A 23261-nucleotide genomic window follows, 5' to 3' on the forward strand; every position below is an offset into this window, starting at 1 on the left:
TGTTTTCGAAACTTGTATGTCAAATAACCTTAGAAATATTTGTTCTGCATAAGCTCTATCTAGTACTTAACCTGGAGTTAGGATACCTCTTTGCAGTAAGGCGGCCGGCGTGATGCTCAGGTGAATATCAGTGAATATCTGAAATTATCAGCCTTTTACTAACTACTAGTCCTCACCAATATACAAAAGTGGGGAATATGAATGCACGCGACAAGGTTACAAAGTGTGGATGTTTATGAGTGGGTCATGCTGTGTGTGACAGGAATGACATGTGGTGACGTTTGTGATAGCATCCAAGACATGTTAGTATCGTTAGGTTATGTACAAGCTTGATGAAATTGTAGGAATCATTGGGAGAGGCTTTACGTGTTAATGTGATGTTATCGTGTAAAACCCTCATACTCTCTCTCTCTCTCTCTCTCTCTCTCTCTCTCTCTCTCTCTCTCTCTCTCTCTCTCTCTCTGTACGTGAAAGATATCCATAATTTTGTCATCTAAAGCAGTGTTTGTTCAAACATGTTAACTTATATACGCGATAAGTTAAAGTTATGATGTTAGATTAAGTTAGTCTTACATCAAACTCACACTTCAGGCTGAAATTTTTTTTTTCTAGTAGTTTATGACCTGTTTTGAATGAATCAAGTAAATATCTAGAACAAGTCCTTCCTCCCTATCATCACCAATCCCCGGCACTGTCCCCGAGAAACTGTCCCGCGCTCGCCTCAATTCCCAGCTCCCACTTCGCAGCTCCTCCACCCAGCTGATTTGACATCAAATATATATGAAGCCACGCTATTCTCTCAGAGAGAGAATATGAAAACCGAATAAGGAGAGAATATGAAAATCGAATAAGGAGAGAGAGAGAGAGAAAGATATGAAAACGAATGAGGAGAGAGAGAGAGAGATAGAAATATGGTAACGAATAAGGCAGCGTTTCTCAACCTTTTACCCTTGCGTAACCATTAAATTACATGACGTCTCAAGGAACCCCTGCGTAAAAAAAACAATGAGAGAAAATGGGGTTTTCTGGGTAGGGAAAAAAGTACTTTTTTTAAATCTAAGGGAAAATGTCATTTTGCTAAATATTGAAGCCAAAAGCTTTAGCATAGCTAGGGGTAAGCTACACACTCCCTGATGCCCCCCCTCTCTTACTAACAAACCCTAACTTAAGCTAACCGTATTGTAACGTGAATAGAGAAAGTGAGGGTTATAGTTACACTAATTTGATTTAAGGGAAAATTGTGATTTTTACCTAAATAAAGCAGATATAGCCACAAATATGGTGAATCATTGGCATTGCGGCTCCCCAACAGCACTGCAATGCTTGCCACAGCTGTGACCCTTAAGAAATGTTGGATATCTGGTATTATAATGTTGGGAAGCAAAATCAACCCGTGATGCATACATAAGTGAAAAAAAGTGTCTTGCATTTCTGGTGTAGTATTGATAGAACAAAAAGTAAGCCTGACTCTCAGTCCAAGCAGTGGGCATCCATGGTGGAAGCAACTTACGAACTGGTAGAAGTTGACATGTTTCACTCTCACAAGAAACGAATGCAATACTATATAAGTAACTCCCAGCATGGTGGGCTCCCATTGGCTCTCATATAGACAAAGTTCCATGATTTGTTTTGCCGTGATATGTCATTTAAGTAACTAGTGGACATGGTGGGGTCTCATTGGATAGCCTATAGACAAAGTTCCGTGATTTGTTTTGCCGTGATATGTCATATAAGTAATTAGTGCCAGGGGCTCTCATTGGATATCCATGACACATTATTTATAGACACCACAAATCCCACAGGACCCACTTGTAATGTCCCACTAATGTAAATAGCCACAAGAAGAAGAGGAGAAAGACTGATGAAAGCTGCTTGCAGGACTGTTTCTGATGCTAGTTTGATTTTTCTGAAGCATCACTACAAGCCAATAAAAGGCTTACACCTGAGAAAAGCTTCATAAACGGGAAGTAAAGTGAGTATATCACCATAACGTGTAAACATTTGATGTGCTACTGAGAAGGACCAATTCTAGACATTAACCGAATCTCCACTTCATTTCCATCACAAATTAGTACTTTTTTATATTCCCCTCTCTCAAAAGAAACATGGCCTGTTCCCTCAGAAAATTATAGAATTATTGATACAAAGCAGACCAAAATGTGCCAGAAAAAAAGTAGCTTTGATTTCATAAAGTGTGTACCACAATAGTAACAGTCGAAAATTTTGATTGTTACTATTGTGGAGTACTCGCTGTCTACACTGCTCACTACAGGTTACGTCATCCTATTGAAACTGATCACTTTAACCAAAACTAACCTAACCTTACCTAGCTAACGTATGAGACAACACGCACTGCTGTTCTATCTTCCTCAGAACAAATTAACTTTATCTAAGTCAGTTAAACTGATCTAACCAAAGCAAACTAGGCTAACCTGACTAGCAACACTAAGAAATTAATATGAAGTCACTGCCTTATTTCTCTTAATAAAATCTGGCAATACACTGGAAATAATTCTTCCATAAACTGATTCAAGTAAAGTCATTTTTCTACATAAACTGCTCTGATTGGCTAGATATATTGTGTATTTTTATTGGCCTGTGGCTGCATGCTCAAACAAAAGCACAAATCACAGTGATTGATTTCTAGCATACGCAAATAATGTTACAATATGCACACTTGATCGAACACACCTAACAGCGTTCCTTAGTGCCCATCGGTTCATCACACGCACACTGTGTCTTGTTCCCCAAAAAGTGGTAAATTTTAAAAAGATTTTGTCAACATTATAAACGTTATAAATGATTTGCAAAGGATATGCATGGGTTCAAATTACTCAGAATGAAAAGCTTTATAATATGAGAATGATGAGAAAAGCCATGTTGATTTTGATGTAAGACTGTAATATTACCGACTTCTGTTACTGGGTGTACTGATATAATTCTAAGGTAAATAACATTAATTTTGTAATAAACTTGATTTTTGTAATAAACTTGTTGGTTAGCAGCATTAATCAAACTGATGATCACCTAAGAAGCTTGTCAAACCATGCTTCAGACTGTCAACAGATTTTAATTCAGTTTCACAAATGGGAAGAAAATTCCAGTCTAGGAAACATTGAATTCCAAAAGTTTGATCTAACTATCGATGTAGGTTCATGAGGCTGTTCACCATGGATCCTGATGTCATAAACTCCTCTATATACATTTATTGACTTATATAACAGCTTTTCTTCTGCCATAATTGCAGGTTATGTTTGTTAGCAGTATGTGTTGCTGCAGCAGCAGCCACCAACACACTGGTCCTGGTGGACACACTAGCCACACGGGAGACTCATTCCATCTTCCTCAAATCACTTCAAGGTGAGTGATGCTCCACATATGATTGAAGGTCATGTATTTATTGTCTTTTCTTTTAAAAATACTTTCCCCTATTAATTAAGTTTTTCAATAATTATTTTCCATACTCTTGCATTCATCTTGCCAGAACGGGGCCATGAGTTAACTGTGAAGGTGGCTGACGACCCTTCCCTGCAGCTGAGCCGTTATGGGGAATACCTCTACCAGAACCTGGTGATCTTTGCACCAGGTGTGGAGGAGTTTGGAGGTGCCCTCAGTGTGGAGGTATGACCATTACTTTGATTGCAGATTTATATTATTATTTTGTTCAGTAGTGGATGCAGAACAGAAAAGATGTACCTACATATTAGATTGCATGCAACATGTATCAGGTTATATATTACTGGGACTGTTACTCATTCTGTAACATTAACACAAAATTGTAAGAGATTGTTAATAATTTGGAATGTTGTTAAACTCTTTTTTTCATTTTGTATGTATTATTAAAAGTAAGGTGATTTATAAATGGGAATATCTATTTGTTAGATGCATACTCTACTATCATGACCATATAGTTTTCATGGATGAGAACAGATAACAGACTATTAATTTTGTTTTCTAGACAATTGTGGAATTCGTTGATGGTGGTGGCAATGTGCTGGTGGCTGGGTCCAGGGAGGCAGCCGACCTGATCCGTGAGCTGGTGACTGAAGTTGGGGTAGAGATGGATGAGGAAGGAGCAGCTGTCATTGACCATCTCCACTATGATGCCAATGATGATGGACAGGTGAGGGCAAGACAGCCAGACAAGGCCACCTTTATATTAATGTTGTAGGAAAATATTCTTTAATCTTTGGCAGAGAATCATGGGCACAGGCTGTTTGTGCTTGTGTATTTTGAAAAGTATGAGAGTAACTTCAACTTCTGAGATTGACAGTATAGGAACATGCATAGTTGGAACTTCAGGAAAGCTTGCATTAATGATAGTTTTATTGTGCATCACTATTGGAACTGATAATAATCTCTGTGTAATGACAGGCAGCAGAGTGGCATTGCAACACATAATGATTTGAGGCTGCTAGTGTAGGTATACTTACTGGTGGTTCTTGTCTTGTGTTCACCTTTTAGAAGATGTATGTGCAAGTTTTTGCTTTATGTCTGCACCTACTAAAATTTTAAAGGTAATTGTTCATTGCCAATTTGTATATACTTGTACAAATATACAAATGCCAATATATACTGTACAACTGTATTATTGCTCTACTTACTCTAGAAAAATTCTTTTCACTGCCACTGGTAGCATGAAGTAGGACTTGATAAGGTTCATTAAAGGAGCCATAAACTTTTTGTATGATGGCTTTCTTTTCCATTATCTATTATTTGTCCTTTGCCTCAAGCACAGTTCCCTAGATATCACAAAACTTATTTTATCACAGGTACCTTAGAATGTCTATTCACTGTCTTCCCACTTAGTCTACTTTCATCCATTTACATCTTCCTTCCCATTAGCACACCCTCATTGCTGCCCCAAGCTCTGGCCTTATTGACTCTGAAGTAATGGTGGGTGCAAGAGACGCCATCCCCCTCCTGTACCGTGGCACAGGACTCATCACTGATGCTGACAACCCTCTGGTGCTGCCAGTGTTGCGGGCTCCCTCCACAGCCTATTGCTACAGCCCCACACAGGCGATCACTGACTACCCTCATGCCACAGGTCAGGGTTGCTGTCCTTTCATAGTCTGATTCCTGAATCTTGATATTTTTACTTGTGATTTTGTTGATTTGTTTCATAAGATTCTTTGTTTAACATTTTGTCACATTTTTTTGTATGTAGTACCTACAAAAAAAAAAAAAACTCGGTATTTGCATATCCATTAATATCTATTCTCCTTACCTCACTCAAACTTCAAACTTTTCCTTTGTTAGCCTGTTGTTAGCATTTATTTTATTCATTTGGAAGTATGAAGCATGCATCCCTTTCCAGTGTATTAATCTTTATTCCATTCTCAAATGTCATTGTTGATATATATTTTGTATATTGTGTGTTTTTATGATATTATTTGGATACATATCATCAATTATAATAGTGTATTTTGTTCATAATTTAGTAACCTATTTATTTGACTTTTATTCATCTCATTCATTATTATTAGTTTTTGTTTGAATTAACATATATCCCAACAAAATCACTATAAAATGGTGATGAGTGTTCATTATCAATTCAAATCGTAAGATCTCACCTTGAAAGAAGATTAGCAAGGATCCAAGATTAAGTAGGATCCAAACCATGAGTCCGAAGTGTTTATAGGTGCCTACCAAACATGGCCAGGCAGTTATATAGTTATGTGCAAGCATTCTTCACACTAGCACAGCAGCCAACCACTCCACTCTGCAGCATACTCTATACCTATGCAGACAACTTGGCCAAGTATCTTAAGTCGCAGGCCTATGTACTGTTAGTGCTTAGCGTTATAGGTCTGCTACATCTGAAAGTGCCACATATGGTGGTAATAGATCTCTGTAGTTTCTAACTTGTCATTCTGGTCATGCAGGCCAGAACATGCTGCTGGTGGCAGCACTGCAGGCACGTAACAATGCCAGGGTGGTGGTGTCTGGCTCCCTTGAATTCTTCTCAGATGCCTTCATCATGGCTTCAGTGCAGACACCTCAGGTGAGTTGGATTGCTCATTAGGCACAATGTGTGAGGGGGGAAGTGCAAGTAAAGTCTTATCTCGTCATTTTATTTTGGGATTGTATTTGCTTCATATATTTTTAACATTTATTGTTTTTGTCTTACTAAATATTACACAGCTTATTTTACATTGCTTATTTGTCTTGAAATGCCACACAAGTTGTTCAAGTAAGTATATATATATATATATATATATATATATATATATATATATATATATATATATATATATATATATATATATATATATATATATTAGATAGATCCTAAAACTTCACGGAAATCACATGGAAGTCTTCATATCTCCTGCTTTATTTTCCGTTTCGCCTCACAGACAAAAGGCATCTTCAGGGCCTACAATAATTAATAACAAATTAAGTTTAAAGTCTAAAAAGACATTGTTAGGATATTAAGTTAAAATACAAACTAAAAAAGCAAAGAAATGAATAGAAATCACATTAAGTTAAAATACAAAGTAAAAAAAAAAATAATGAATAAAGATCACAACACATTATCAAAAGAAAATTGCACAAAGAGAAAAGTACACGGGAGACAAACTTTGAAGTGTGTTATACGTAGTACAGGAAGGAACTGACTAGAGGGGTGGTATCAAGATGAGAGGAAAGGTAATGAAGAGAGGTGAAGCAAAGGTTCGAGATTTCTATTGAAGGATGCAAAGCCTGGTTGAAGACAGCTGATTATTGAGTTCAGGTTGTAAGTGTTTAATATAAAGTGCTTCAAGAAGTTTGATATCAGTATTAGATTGGCATCTTTGGAGAATTTTGAAGTCATTAATACCAAAAGGGTGATCACTATCATGTGAATGTGCTCTAATTGCAGAAAAAGAAGGGTTAGATAGAGGTCTATTGGTTCTAACAGAAAAACCTTTGTGCTCGGCTATTCTGTGTGTTAGGTTTCTACAAGTCTCACCTACGTATCACACTTTACAGCACGAACAACAAAATTCGTATATGACATTAAAGGTGAGATTTGTAGGAACACGATCTTTAGATTTGAAAAAAGAGCCAACAGTATGACTATTAGAAAAAATAAAGAAAAATTTAGTGTCAGGGTAATATGCTTTTATGGTCACTGAGGTGACCATAAAAGGGTAACAAAATGTATTTTCTTGTTTTCTCTGGAGCTGTAGAAGATTCAGGAGGGATAGTGAATTTATTGTCAAAGAATTTTGAAATAGTAGAGTTAATAATACTACGAGGAAAGCCATTATTTAAAAAGAAGGTAGCAAGAAACTTAATCTCTTTGTCAAACCATTCCCAGGAAGAAGTTAGGCTGTAGCATCTATATAATAGTGTTTTAATTGAATTAATCTTGAAGAGCTGCGACACGAAAGAGAAAATTAATTCCTAAACCAGTGAAAGTAGGTTTTCGATACACAGTGGTGTGAAGCTTATTAGCCACAGGAGTTAAAAGTACAGCAAGAAAAGGTAAAGTACCATTGTTCTCTATTTCACAGGTAAATTCTATATTAGGATGTCTGGAGTTCATGTAATCTAAAAACAAGGGAGTTTGTGTAGAGTCCCTAAATAAAACAAAACAATCATCAACATATCTACGAAAATAAACGGGTTTGCAAGAAGAAGGGCAGTCTCCTAACCAAATGATTTCATTTAGACATAAGAAAGCATTGGCCAGCGTAGGGCCCAAACATGAACCCATAGCCACACCATCCGTCTGAATATAAAGCTTCTTATTAAACAAGAAAGGTGAGTCTTTAACTGCAAGGGATAAGAGAATGCTAAACTGTGTTTTCGAGAAGCTGCCAAACATAGTGTTGTCCTTAAACAGTTCGTCACAGCCTAGGTGTATAGTTTCTTCAAGAGGGATATTGGTACTGTTTAAGGACAACACTATGTTTGGCAGCTTCTCGAAAAGTTTAGCGATCTCTTATCCCTTGCAGTTAAAGACTCACCTTTCTTGTTTAACCCCTTCCTTACCGCAAGACTGTTTTGTGGTACGTGCGTACCACGCGCAAAAGCGACCTCGTGGTACCGCAAGATGCTGCCGTGGTACGTGCGTACCACACCAATACATTTCCGTGTATAACTGTGGCCTGAATGCGGATTTTGCCTTTTTCATACTCCACGTGGTTCACTATAAACAAACAAACACTGGAGGCGTTATTTTTAGCCACCCCAGCGTAACAAAACCATCCCCCCCACTAGCCAATCAATATCGGAGTTAATTTTTCATGCATAAACTATAAAGCCAATCACTATTCTTTGACATATATTATTCCCACAGTCCCCCCAAGAACATCAGTTCTCTAGTATCGGCCGTGGTGAAACTGTTCTATTGCCTCTAGTTAGAGATAATGGCGTCTGCTTCGTGTAGCAGCGATGAGGATTATCATAATTATGAGACAGATAGTGAGGATATACTGGAAGACTCTCCAGATGAATATGATTCAGACTATGATCCTGAAAAAGAAATAGGAGAGAGTGATAGTGACAGCAGTGTTGAAACCCTCTCGGCAAGTGAGGGGGAGCAGCCTAGTTATGACTGCCTCAGGGCCACCCTCACCAGGTGCAGTGTGTGTGGTGCTGAATTTATGATTAGTGCACAATTTATGATTATGTTTTACGTTTTCTTTTATTAATAAAATGACAAAAGTATGTTTAGAAAAAAGTACATAACACTGAGTTAGAAAGAAATATAATGTGTAGATCTGGCCGTGAGGCACGTGCGCACACGGGCAGGGGGCTGCGGTATAGGAGAGGAACGCTTTGTTTACATCAGGGGGTGGCTGCGGTAACGAAGGGGTTAATAAGAAGCTTTATATTCAGACGGACGGTGTGGCTATGGGTTCATGTTTGGGCCCTACGTTGGCCAATGCTTTCTTATGTCTAAATGAAATCAATTGGTTAGGAGACTGCCCTTCTTCTTGCAAACACGTTTATTTTCGTAGATATGTTGATGATTGTTTTGTTTTATTTAGGGACTCTACACAAATTCCCTTGTTTTTAGATTACATGAACTCCAGACATCCTATTATAGAATTTACCTTTGAAATAGAGAACAATGGTACTTTACCTTTTCTTGCTGTACTTTTAACTCCTGTGGCTAATAAGCTTCACACCACTGTGTATCGAAAACCTACTTTCACTGGTTTAGGAATTAATTTTCTCTTTCGTGTCGCAGCTCTTCAAGATTAATTCAATTAAAACACTATTATATAGATGCTACAGCCTAACTTCTTCCTGGGAATGGTTTGACAAAGAGATTAAGTTTCTTACTACCTTCTTTTTAAATAATGGCTTTCCTCGTAGTATTATTAACTCTACTATTTCAAAATTCTTTGACAATAAATTCACTATCCCTCCTGAATCTTCTACAGCTCCAGAGAAAACAAGAAAATACATTTCGTTACCCTTTTATGGTCACCTCAGTTATTCAATAAGGAAAACCCTTAACAGCTCCATGAAAGCATATTACCCTGACACTAAATTTTTCTTTATTTTTTCTAATAGTCATACTGTTGTCTCTTTTTTCAAATTTAAAGATCGTGTTCCTACAAATCTCACCTCTAATGTCATATACGAATTTTGTTGTTCGTGCTGTAAAGTGTGATACGTAGGTGAGACTTGTAGAAACCTAACACACAGAATAGCCGAGCACAAAGGTTTTTCTGTTAGAACCAATAGACCTCTATCTAACCCTTCTTTTTCTGCAATTAGAGCACATTCACATGATAGTGATCACCCTTTTGGTATTAATGACTTCAAAATTCTCCAAAGATGCCAATCTAATACTGATATCAAACTTCTTGAAGCACTTTATATTAAACACTTACAACCTGAACTCAATAATCAACTGTCTTCAACCAGGCTTTGCACCCTTCATTAGAAATCTCAAAGCTTTGCTTCACCTTTCTTCATTACCTTTCCTCTCATCTTGATACCACCCCTCTAGTCAGTTCCTTCCTGTACTATGTATAACACACTTCAAGGTTTGTCTCCCGTGTACTTTTCTCTTTGTGCAATTTTCTTTCGATAATGTGTTGTGATCTTTATTCTTTTTTTTTTTTTTTTTACTTTGTATTTTAACTTAATGTGATTTCTATTCATTTCTTTGCTTTTTTAGTTTGTATTTTAACTTAATATCCTAACAATGTCTTTTTAGACTTTAAACTTAATTTGTTATTAATCATTGTAGGCCCTGAAGATGCCTTTTGTCTGTGAGGCGAAACGGAAAATAAAGCAGGAGATATGAAGATTTCCATGTGATTTCCCTGCATTTTTAGTATCTATCTAATATATATATATATATATATATATATATATATATATATATATATATATATATATATATATATATATATATATATATATATACATACATACATACATACAGGCAACCCCCACTTAACGAAGGGGTTACGTTCCAGAAAAACTCTTCATTAAGCGAATCGATTATAACAAGTTTAACCCCTGACTTGAACTTCCATTGAGAGTAAACAAAGCGAGAGTGTATCATAGTACAGTGAAAGGTTTAATGAAAGCAAAAATTATGAAGTTAAACATTTAGTCAGTTTAATTTAAGTCATTATAATGTACACTAATGTATGTATGTACGTAACTTTATAATGTTGATAATCTTAAATTTATGAAGGGAGGGAGAATGAAATGGGAAAGACACTAACCGGCAACCTGTGGAATGTAAATGTAAACAATTTTATCCATTGTAGAGTCACAAGTTCAGGTGGTTATTTTAGCTTGCAAGGAAGATACAGTCTCACCAGCCTTCTTAATAGAGTCTGCTGACTTGAAAATAGTAGAGACAGTAGATGGAGTCAAGATGGTGACGAGCAATGCTATTAGTTTTTTGCCTCATGTCTGAATAACATTCAGCTTCTCTTCGAAAGTAAGAGACTTTCTGGTCTTCTTAGCAATGCTAGGCGACATTGCAGGGCGTTTTGGTGGTAAGTTGAGCGAGGGAAGACGAGCTGCTGCTGACGCTGTTATTGTTTTGAGTAAGGGGAGTGAGTGATATGCATGTTGTCCACGAGAGGCGCTGGTGTATTCAAAAGCCTGTCAGCTTGCGTGATACGGCGGGGCTTTCAAACTTGGAAAAAATTACCTGGATAAAATTTTGTTAAAGCAAGTTTGGTGTTCGTTAAACGAGCAGATGGTAGTAAAAGGAAACCTTTGTTGTAGCGAAATTTCGTTGTGTGAACCTTGTTAACGAACGTTCACACAACGAAATTCCGCTACACCGAACGTTTCCTTTTACTACCATCTGCTCGTATAACGAACACTAAACTCATTTTAACAAAATATTTTCCAAGTTTGAAAGCCCTGCCGTATCACACAAGCCGACAGGGTTTTGAATACACCAGCGCCTCTCTTGAACAAAACGCGCACCACTCACTCCCTTACCCTTCCTCACTCTTAGTTCAAAACAATAACAGCGTCCAGCACCAGCTCGTTATCTCACGCTCAACATGCCACCAAAAAACGCCCTGCAATCAGCCCTGCAATGTCGCTTAGCATTGCTAAGAAGACCAGGAAGTCTCTTACTCTTGAAGTGAAGCTGGATATTATTTACAGACACGAGAGAGGCGAGAAAACTAATAGCATTGCTCACCACCATGGCTTGACTCCATCTACTGTCTCTACTATTTTCAAGTTAACAGACTCTATTAAGAAGGCTGGTGAGACTGTAGCTTCCTTGCAAGCTAAAAGAACCACCCAAACTCATGACTCTGCAATGAATAAAATGGAAAGCTTTGTGGAAATGTGGTACATAAGTTTTGTATGCGGTACAATGGTTGCCAGCTAGCCTCTTTCCCGCTCCATTCTCCCTCCCATCATAAATTAAAATTTAAGATCATCAACACTATAAAGTTACTTACATACATACATTAGTGTACATTATAATGACATAGTCTTAAATTAAACTGCTTAAATGTTTAACTTCATAATTTTTTACTTTCATTAATCCTTTTACTGTACTATGATGCATTCTCGTTTTGTTTACTCTCAATGGAAGTTCAAGTCAGGGGTTAGTTAAACTTGTTATAATTGGTTCGCTTAACGAAAATTCGCGCAACGAACAGTTTTTTAGGAACGTAAGCCGTTCGTTAAGCAGGAGTTGCCTGTATGTCTCTTATTATGTGCAGATGTTCTAGTAATCTTTTGCAAGGAGTGGGAGTGTCCTATGTGGTGCATTCACAAATCTAATTTGAAGTTATGAATGATTCATTCACCCTATACTCAGCCTTGCTTTTGTCTTATTGACCACACACTGCCTCTTCTCACTCCAGGGAGCCTCATATGAACGTTCAGGCAATGGGCGAGTGGTGGAGGCCCTGAGTCGTTGGGTGTTCATGGAAGAGGGTGTGCTGAGAGTTGTATCCATAGATCATCACTTGCAGGCCCAGTCTGAACCACCTGTTGCCTATACCATCAAGGATGATGTGGTAAGCACTAAATTTAGATGGGGGTTAAATAAATTTTACACCCTTTTCTGTATAATGTAAAGTGTTTTTATTTTTTATGGTAGCACATGTTGAAGAGCTGTTTTGAAGAGTGAGCACAGAATTTATGGTTTGAGGGATTTAAAGAGTGAATTAATTGATTTTTCCAGATCTATTAAGTGTAAACACAATGCTAGAAGCAGGATAGCAGGTTATGGAGCATTGTAAACAAATTATGCAAGGAGATCAGTTTAGATATTGAATATTTAATCATTTAAGCATGGACAAATTGTCATTATGATTTGTTTTGGAATAATGTGGTTGGATTAATATTGCATCTTGATTCATCCCACAGGAATATAAGATCAAGGTGGAGAGGCTGGTGGAGGGCACATGGAAGCCGTATGTTGCAAATGACATGCAGATGGAATTCGTGCGCATTGATCCATTTGTACGGCTGACCATGACACCAAGCACCAGTGGTCTGTTCTCCGTCAAGTTTAAGGTAATGTCCATTAAAGCAGAAAGAAGCTAAGCAACTATTGGTCAAAGTGTCTTACATGTTCTATTTACAAAATTCTCTCTCTCTCTCTCTCTCTCTCTCTCTCTCTCTCTCTCTCTCTCTCTCTCTCTCTCTCTCTCTCTCTCTCTCTCTCTCTCTCTCTCTCTCTCTCTCTCTCTCTCTCTCTGATGTAATGTGGTGAAAAATGTCAATAATTACCCTGTAACCAAAACAAACAGACATGAATGTTTCCTTATGGGTGCAGGTGCCTGATGTGTATGGAGTTTACCAGTTCAAGGTGGAATACAACAGAGTGGGCTTCACCAGGCTGTACAGCTCAACCCAGGTAGGTTGTAGTGCTACATGCATCTAATTGTGAAGTTTTATGCATTGAATGTTAGCTATGTGGTCACTGTAAATCCAAATATGTGCTCTTTTCTTTTTATCATTAAGGAAAGACATATGGGACCTTCAATAAGCTCTCCTGTCACATTATACAAATAGATGTTGGAAATGTTACACGATGGGAAATGCAATCCAGAAGAGTACTATTTGGTTGTGGGAGTAATTCATGATGTAAGCATCATGAATTACTCCCTTTAATTCTAATGTAAACTTTCTGTTTAGGCATCTGTGCAAGATGTGGGAACTGCTATTTAGAACAATACAAATTAGCTGTGCCATAGATTATGAACACATTAGTTTTCTAGCATTTCTTCAATAAACTCTTATATACATTTTTTTATAGGTGTCTGTGCGTCCCTTCACCCATCTGCAATATGAGAGATTCATCGAGTGTGCCTACCCGTACTATGCTAGCGCCTTCTCAATGATGGTGGGCGTGTTCCTCTTCTCCCTTGTGTTTCTCCACCACAAAGAGTCACCATCCAAGACCAAGTCTGATTGATTCATCCTGTTTCCTCTAGATTTCCAGGATGAATGTAAAATTTGGTCTTCATTCCTTTACAGTAGACTTGTAGTAATTTTGGCATTCATTGAAAGGTTTGGAATAGTTCAGAGGTTAAAACCTGACCATAGAATTTAGATGTTGTTATTGTGTAATGTTGACTCAAAAGAAGCTTCTAATGTTTCTAATTTCTTTTCTCCAAGATTCTTCATCTATACTCGTTTAAATACAACCTCAAAGAGGTATCACTGTAAAAAACAACTGCTTTGAATAAATTTTTCTTAATATTTTGTAGATGATTTATTCAGAATAGAAATAATGATGGTTTGTATCTATCAGATAATGAGATTGCTTTCCTTTACTTGACTACTTGTCAGATTTTGTATTCTTTTTATGATTGTTATGTTATCAATGGTTGGCTTGGGCTTGGGTCTTATAATCATCCTCTTCTTTTTTTATTATTTAAGGTTTTTCTCCCATCACAGTGGGGTTCAATGTGCAATGACTTCTTCACTCTCTTCCGTCTTACACAAGCTTCACTTGTGCAAGACGGAATTCAGTTCACTCTCAGTAGATCCATTTCTTACTGAATTCATTTCTATATCTTCTTAGGCCTTCCAACTGGTCTACTTCCACTAACCTCTATATTTCCTATAATTTTAGGTGTACTGTCTTCTAGTCTTACATTCCCAAACCACCAAAGCCTTCCCTGTCTGAGTCTCACTTCCAACTTCTTGACACCACATTTCTCTGCCACATCCACATTTGGCACTCTATCTTGCTCTTTCACACCAGCCATATATTGCAACATTCTATGATCACATACTCTCAGAATCCCCAATAGTCTCATTTAGGGCCTCTGTTTAACCAAATAGCAAAACTGACATTTTGCAGGCTTCAAACATCCCAGCTCTACTTTATCAACAGATTTGCTATTTCTTTCCGCTTACACCCATGTTACTGCTACTCTCATCATTCTTGCTCTCTCCACTCCTGCCTCACAGTCAATTACAACTCCCATATGGTATAACTGTTTCACTTCCTCCAACTCTCACCCAACCAGAACTAGATTTTCTCATTTTCTTCATTTTGCTGTCGTCTTCTACAAGTTAGGCGTATAAAGTTCTGTACCCTTGTCAAATTTCTCATTCCTGGTCACTTCTAATTATACCAGGGATTACACTCCACACACTGTGTAGAGTTAACTCCAAAAACCCCTCCACCCCTAGCCTGCATGGTTACGGGAGGCAGTGTCATAGTGGATAAGGTGGTGAGCGTGGAATTGGGCAGATGTCCACACGTAGGTTCGAATCCCACCACGTATTGCCTTGATACTTTGCCATTTGTCAAGTGGTTTAAAGTAACCTACATATTACCATGATACCCAGGTTCTAGGTGGTTACACTAAAGATGCGCGCTTGGATGGCAGTATGGGTACCACTATAAATAAAATTGCCTGCGCCACTAATGGGTGGAAGCTTAACCGCTTCCAATACTCTTTAAGTTACTTACAGGTGCTATAGGCCAGGACATATAAAAAAAAAAAAAGTGCCATACTATTTGTTGCTTTTTCAATCACCATGAACTTTGTCTTTTCCATATTTATTTTCATTCTTCTGTTCTATCCCTGCTTTTCAACTATTAAACTTGTCTCTAACCTCCTTTGCCTTTTCTGCTTTCAACACCAAATCATTTGCATACAGTAACTCAAGTTCCTTCACCTCTTGCTTCCTTCATTGCTTCTTCCATTACCATCATAAACAATAATGGACTTAAAGCAGATCTGTGATGGATCCCCACTCCAATCTCAAACTCCTCCAACACTGGCTAGTGATTTAACTTTTAATTTTGTTTCTTAGTACAGCTGTTACAAGTCCTTGTGGTACCTTTTGCTTTTTCAGTACCCACTCTTATCATATTTGGTACACAGTCATAGGCCTTCTCTAGATCCACAGAAATATGCTATAACTTCTTATTCTTCTGGCATTATTTCTCCTGGAGTTGAGTTGTAACAAAATTTACTCCTGTTGTAGACCTCCCAGGGCAGAAACCAAAATGACATCTATGAATTTCAATTACCTTCCTCAATCTTCTTTCCAGTATTTTTTTTTATATACCTTCATGCCTCACTCTGTATTTTTCACATTGTAGTGCATCATCTTTTCCTTCATGGATAGGCACAGTATACATAGCTCCCTTTCCAATCTTCAGGTACCTCTCCATTTTTCTTCTCTTTTTTTCTTATTTTCCTACTAATGATGTGGATCAACATTGATTGACATCTTGGGAAGCATTTGGATTTCTACATCTGGATGATGATGACACAGAACTTTAGGAAGCAATCAGAAATTTGTGTGATAGGTTAGTAGTGTCATGCAGCAGGACATGTAAACATGAGCCAAAGCAGGTCTGACCATGAGATAACTTGTGATCCAGTTAGCCAATGCCTGTACCCAGCCTGTCAGAAATGGGTTTGAACCCTGATCACATCCACCTCCTTTATATGTAACACAACTTCCCATTGTTAAGTAAGAGGAAATATAGCTTTTCATCCAGTCATTAGTGTACAGGGATGCTTCGTGTACCCCATCGTGTTCATCTTTGTGATACACTGGATAGTGTCCCTGAGTACAGATGTATGGTTTTAATCCTGATTGGGACAGTCAGTGCACAGATTGCCCACCTCTTATCTTTTGTGTTGGTAGATAAAATGGTTACATTGCCAGCTGTCATGGTCCATGGGTAGAGTGATGCACTTTGGGTTTGTATTGAGGGATGTAAGGGATGCATAAGTTTGAACCCCCTCTTGGAACTTGAAACAAAACAACATGAGCATCCACTCCATCTCCATATAGGCCTCGCTTGAAGAAAACCGGCCACCTTCCATACATGTTATAGCGTCTCAGGAATACTCCAAGGCTCATAAGAATCACAAGGTCTTTACTGCCCTTAAGGAAAAAAATGATTACATTGAAAACTTACATGTCACCATGGCTTTATGTCCCAGGGTAAGGAACGTTATGTATCTAGCTCTGACTTGAGGGCCAATGAGGTGGATGAAGAGAGACAGAGGCCATGAACAGCTATGTAGCTACAAGTTGTTATCAATTTGACCAGTTGGTTTTGACCAAATGCCTTAGGTTTCACCTGACAGGCAGAGATTCAAGCGTTGCTCAGTGAAACATGATGTTTTTCACTAATGAAAAGTAAGAGTTCCTCGTCCCTAAGCAAAAAGAAATCTCTTACCCTTCTCATAGTTTGGGTTATCACAAGCTCTGCTGTTCATTGGAAAGTATCACTGACAGTCAAGCACATGATCCTCAAGGCTGGAAAATCACACATGTTAAGGGAGTACAATAAGAAAATTAACACAGGAGATAAGGATGTGAAGAATTTATATACATATTTTGCAATGAATCACTGTAATGCATTACCAAAAAAAATGGTTAGTGTAAACAATATGTATGTTAGATACTATCATTTGCATGAGAACTGAATGAAGTGCATGAAATAAATAGTGTTGAGGCTTTAAGTGAAACTGGTGTCTATTGGAAATTTTTATTACTTTTTGCCCAGGGGTGGTTTTTGGGGGGCTGAGCCCAGATCCTTATAGAGAAGTCTAGGGGATCCTTCCCGAAAAAAAAAAAATTGTGCTTTCTTTACCCGTGTGGTGACTTCAAAATGTGTCAGTTAAATTATAAGTTGATAGAAACAGGATGATGCACGTATAGATAACACAGGGATTAAAGAAAAAAAAAATGACAAGCGAAGTTATGTTGCCCCGTCTGCAATTTTTAAAACGTGAGAGGTTACGGTTACATGATTTTCAATTTTTAGTTTGCTTAAACCTTATTTTTTCCTCCCATCACTAGTATGTTGTGTTGCACCTCTGTCTCTACTGCTCTGCTTTCTCCATTCCATCTGCTGCTTCAATCTTTTGTTTTGTTGCAAATAAGTTGAATTATCCGGGGCTAAAGCCCTGGATGCCCAGACCAGGCGACGCCACTTGTTTTTGGCGGTTCATATCAAACTTCGGAAATAGAGTAGTTATCCTGTTCACGTTTTCTTTGTACGTGAGAGTAACCTGGCTGTCCTTCCGTTAGTACGGTTAGTTCCTTTCATAGCTTTCCCGAAAGACATTTTCAGTGTCACACCCTGTCGTCAGGGAGCTTGGCTGTGTTTTCAATTGGCTTTGTAGCTTGGTACCTGTACGTAAGCTGTAAGATGAATGGTGACTGGCATGTGTTTGATGATGTATGTGGTTGGCTGCAGAGTGTTTTAATTAATGAAACCTTGAGTCGATTTACTGAATACCAGGCTTGTCCTCATAATGTTACTTGAATGACTGTTGAGTGTCCCTGGGACAATTTTATTTTAAACTCATGCGACCTTGTGAGTTGTGATCTTGTATTACTGAATGAATTAAACCAGTGTGATTCAAGCGATGGACAGTATGATAAGCAGAAGCGTGCAGGAATCTTGGGTAAATAAAATAAGCATTGTGCACTGAGTACTGCAGCAGTAAGCATAGCTTAGTAGTTGACCCTCGTCTCCCAATTAGTTATCAGTTGGGATAATCTTTTCACAGGGTTGGGTTTCAGTTAAAGGGGAACTCGAAACACGACACGATAGCAGCAGAATATTTTTAGCAGTGAAACAAATGGCTAACACTGTGTTGTTGTAGATATGCAAGCAAATACGATAGCAAGTAACCGTATATTGAATTGAGAAAAAAAAAATCAAACTTGGTTCAGTCATTACCTAGTATTACAAAATTAGTTATTTATTCAAATTATGTATGTGTACAACAAAATTTCTATTTATATTTTTATATATTTATTTGTATTACCTACCTATTTGTTTTATTCATGCATTTATTTCTTTATTTTCCAGGCACAAAGATTACCTAGTGCACTTTCATGCCTTTGTTCAACGTGCATTTATTTATAAATGAATTTATTAATCTATTTATTCAGTGTTATTGATCGTGTCAGCTAGAAAGCCAAAGAGGAAAGGAAGGTAAAGCAGAGAGCTCCGAGGCAGTGTTGACTGTTGGCAGACTTGCTGCTTTAGCAGCCAGGCTGCTGTACTTACACCCACAGCAACATGGAAGAGCTAGCGAAGGAGACCCTGTGGGGCAAAACTCTGGTAGAAACTGTGCATGAGCTGGTTGCGGTGAGCTATATCTTTAATTTTCTTTACTGCTCTAGGAAAAGGAGGTACTGCTTGATTATCAATCTTCGTCTTATAATCCTTGGTGGCGTTAGCCACTCTTTGGACCGTATTCTGAAACGCTTGGTACTTGAACTGTCTAATCATGCGTAGTTTCAAAGCCCACGGCATTCCATTAGGTAGCCTATGTACTGCATTAAAAGTTTTTGACTCCTAAAAAAATTATGGAACTTTTCATTAACGACAGAAAGCATTCCAAACTATCACTAGAATCATAAAATAAAAATTAAGACACCCAATAACTGTTGTCACAGCCTATTAATTAGAGTGGTCAAGGCCACGATAAATTTGAGTGCTGTCCTTGCATTACTAGAACCATAAGAATGTGCCAAGTAAACACACAAGTAGGCTAACTGTATTTACTTCGCGTGGCTGTGTAGTACTTGATATGAGGCCAAGATATACATGTTAAAATTCCTCTCTCTCTCTCTCTCTCTCTCTCTCTCCTATTGTGGCAGTAATAGGTAATTTTTTTGAAAGGTGCTTTCTTGAGTTTAACAAGATTCCTCGTTGTATGTGGGAAAAACGCCCTTGAAAACTCAAACTAATCTGCAATTTCAGATGCATTTTAGATTTTTCATTAATTTATCTATTAATTTATATAATGGTACAAAGTTTAAAAAAAAAAAAAACTGAATTAAGTAAGAGAGCCAACATCACAGTAGGAGGCAAGCTAATAGAATCCTTGGTTTGAGGAGACAGCAAGGATTAATTTTTGAATGGATGGCATGGCAAAAATGGGAGGTGAGAGGATATCTTATTTTTTTTTTATTATTATTATTATTATTATTATTATTATTATTATTATTATCATCATCATTATTGTTATTGTTGTTGTTGTTATCATTATTACTATTGTTGCTGTTCGTATTAGTGTTATTATTATCATTATCGATCATTATTATGATTTCCATTTTATTATTATCATTATTATTATTATTATTATTATTATTATTATTATCATCATTATTATCATTATCATTACTGTTGCTATTATTATCATTATTATTATATTGTTATTTTTATTATTATTATTATTATTATTATTATTATTATTATTATTATTATTATTATTATTATTATTATTATTATTAGTAGTAGTAGTAGTAGTAGTAGTAGTAGTAGTAGTAGTAGTATTGTTTTTGTTGTTACTGCTATTATTGGTGGTGATGGTGGTGGTGGTGGTGGTGCTTCTGCTTCTGACACTTATGAATACGGTCATTGGCTTCGTTGTTCGGTTATTAAATTACTAATGACTATAGATAGATCATGAAAAGTGGAATAAAATACAAGGAGACGTACAAAACAATAATGTATATTTATATGTGAAGTGATTGTGCAATAGAATACCAATGGTGAATTGGACAATATAAAAGATAATATAGATGAGCAACACTATCTCCTTCCTCTATGTGTATGTAGCAGACGGCTCCCTGTTTGATGACCAACCTTCTTACCTTACTTTTAACTAGAGCGATATGTCAGCTCAAGAGAATTTGTTTCAATAGTTAAATGCCATAGGCCAAAAGTTATGATGTGTCAATCAAGTCACACCTTTATCAGCCACCACTCCATGACCGCCTTCCCATCCCCACTCCCTCCTTGTTTCTACATTTTTCATACCTCCTCCATATCACTTTCTTCTAAGTTCCCCCACCCCATTTCTCTCTCTCTCTCTCTCTCTCTCTCTCTCTCTCTCTCTCTCTCTCTCTCAAGGAAAAAAGATAGTTGCTATTACTTGTTGAAATAGTAATGGCAGGACAGCCTCTTCTATCTTTCATCTTTCCCTGGTTTTCCAGTAACTAATCGACCGTTTTTTCCGTGCTCCAAGTACCAAGCTACGTATGTGTGTGTGTGTGTGTGTGTGTGTGTGTGTGTGTGTGTGTGTGTGTTATATTGTCCTGAATGTCCAGTTTCAGTTAGAGAGAGAGAGAGAGAGAGAGAGAGAGAGAGAGAGAGAGAGAGAGAGAGAGAGAAATGATACGGGGAGAGGGCTTAATGAAGGTGAATATGGAGGCGATTATGAAGAAAGAATGAAAAAACACAAGGGTGGGGAAGAGGGATGGGAAATGGGGTGTGAAGAGGGAGAGAAAGCAGGCGATCTATAAAGTACACGTCAGAATCAGCTCTAGCCAATGGCAACTAGCATGTAAAAAAGATGACAGCTGCCAGTTGTAGCCGCCAGTTGTGGCGGCTAGAGGGTCGGTGAGGATAATAACACACACAGATCCGCACGTGGACAAGAACACTGTATTTGTTCGTATTTGTCAAAACCTGAAACAATAACGATCCGTCACAGTTTCTCATTCACGTATACATATTTACGGTCGATTTACTAGCAACATTTCAAGTTTTCTAACGTCCAACTCTGCAACTCTACATACAGGTGAATACATAACGTCCTTTATTACTTACGTGTCCCGGATCTGAGGAAACGCAGGGGTGCGGGAGGATTCGTCCGTACTGAGTGCTTTTCTGACGTGATCTGTACTTGTACTCGTAAATAATGGGAGAAACCAGAGCTCGAGGTGTGACACCGCTCTTACTGAAGACTAGAGAGTATCTGTCCCTTCGAGGCAGCTGTCGCTAGGCTGGCGGTACACCATATGTGTTTTTTTTCTGTGGAGTCATCAGAAATCCTCTGTGCCTTTATCTCTTCTACGCTCAGCGTCATCAACTTTTGCACGTAAACAACACTTCACTACCATTCTGCAGCAAAGCTTGCATCTTCACTACTTTAAATTGTTCTAACTTAGTTCTTTCGTACTGTAATCAATTCTTCTAATGACCTTAGTGACCAATCTCCCCCAGCAGCCTCACAGATCCCTTGTTACCGTCTTTGGCGGTAACACTCCCACCGTTGGGAGGGTACGCCCAAAACAAATTATCAATGACTCATTAAGCTACTAACATTAAATTAATGTTGACAACTGGCCATGGTTGCATTAGAGCTGCAGCATGAGAACAAATGAACTGGGAATCACGACTGTACTTCGTATCTTACTATTATTTTACTGTTACTGTGTCCTCCTCCGATACCGGAGCTAGACAAAGGCATGTGGCGGTAGAATAATTGCGCTAATGAGAGGAAAAAAAACCCGACAATTACGTTATAGTCCAAGTTTTGGGGGAAAAAACTCCGTAGCGCAGTTACTCTTGCTACTGCCGATGCACCAATCATGTGCCAACTTAACTGGAGATATCTTCAACTATACTGTGATCTCAGAGGAGGCTTCTTATACGTCTTATTCACGACATATCTCGCCCTCAACTCTAATCAAGAATGTGTTTCATACACTTCGCATCACACCAAGTCTCAGCAGTTTGTCGTTCGCGTTCGCGACTTCGCGTTAAGGCGAATCAGTTACCAATGAGTCATTTTCCGTTTTCTTTTGCGGGCATCATGGGTGGCTATTTACTTTTTATTTAATTAATACTACGTATGATGCAATCTCTTAGTCAAGAAACCAATTTCATAACATATTAAATAACTCAAAGAAGTAGTTTATATATATATCAAAACGTATGTAATGCACTAATATGCCATATATAAAGTGAAATCCATAGTGCACATATTTGCTTCCCACATCATTATAAGGAACGTAAAAAATTGGGGGATGCATTAATAGTGAGTAGTCTATGTAGCAATAATACAAGAAAATAAGAGATACAATTGACATGTATTATATCTCTACTGAGAATGGTTTCTTTATTCTGAAAACACCCTGCCAGGCGTACAAACCAATGCGGTGCACCAGTTCGCCGAAAACGCCATTAGCCGTACCAGTGGTTTTGCATTATATTCTTAACTTAATCCGTAAGCATTTCTTTTCGACAAAAAGTAATGCATTTGATTCATGTAAACTTTATGTTAATTTATATTTCATTTACGTTGTTTAGAAATTGTTTGTGTAATAAAACAGAGAAACAATACTTTATTTCCGAATCGTGATCCGCCGAAATCACCGAAGGACCATAAACAAGGACTCGAGTTGACCGGTCGACCCTCAAAAACCCATGCTTCAGAATGACATCAGTAACATGCTTATCCAGAAATAGTTGGTATCCTCTCTCCTTCTCATACGCTATAGCACGTTCTGATGTCCACCTCATTTTGGAGAGTAGATATTTGAGGCATTGTGCTGATGTCACA

General features: G+C 37.8%; 1 protein-coding gene across 1 annotated transcript; it reads left to right on the plus strand.

Moving 5' to 3' along the window:
* Positions 1-76: 76 nt before the first annotated feature.
* On the plus strand, positions 77-14163 carry LOC123505678 (dolichyl-diphosphooligosaccharide--protein glycosyltransferase 48 kDa subunit-like). The gene is made up of 10 exons (XM_045257316.1): positions 77-120; positions 3248-3360; positions 3485-3621; positions 3959-4123; positions 4846-5050; positions 5889-6007; positions 12315-12470; positions 12823-12972; positions 13235-13315; positions 13718-14163. Exons 1-10 carry the CDS (start codon positions 113-115, stop codon positions 13874-13876), a joined length of 1293 nt encoding a protein of 430 aa, XP_045113251.1. The 5' UTR covers positions 77-112; the 3' UTR covers positions 13877-14163.
* The last annotated feature ends 9098 nt before the right edge of the window (positions 14164-23261 follow it).

The sequence above is a fragment of the Portunus trituberculatus genome, chromosome 18 (genome assembly GCF_017591435.1).
Source record: "Portunus trituberculatus isolate SZX2019 chromosome 18, ASM1759143v1, whole genome shotgun sequence".
NCBI lineage: Eukaryota > Metazoa > Arthropoda > Malacostraca > Decapoda > Portunidae > Portunus > Portunus trituberculatus.

Bases quoted from the DNA above. Each gene is read 5' to 3' on its own strand.
- LOC123505678 (XM_045257316.1), top strand. The intron at 3,361-3,484 runs GTGAGTGATGCT...TCATCTTGCCAG, and splicing joins CTTCCTCAAATCACTTCAAG to AACGGGGCCATGAGTTAACT. The intron at 5,051-5,888 runs GTCAGGGTTGCT...CTGGTCATGCAG, and splicing joins TGACTACCCTCATGCCACAG to GCCAGAACATGCTGCTGGTG.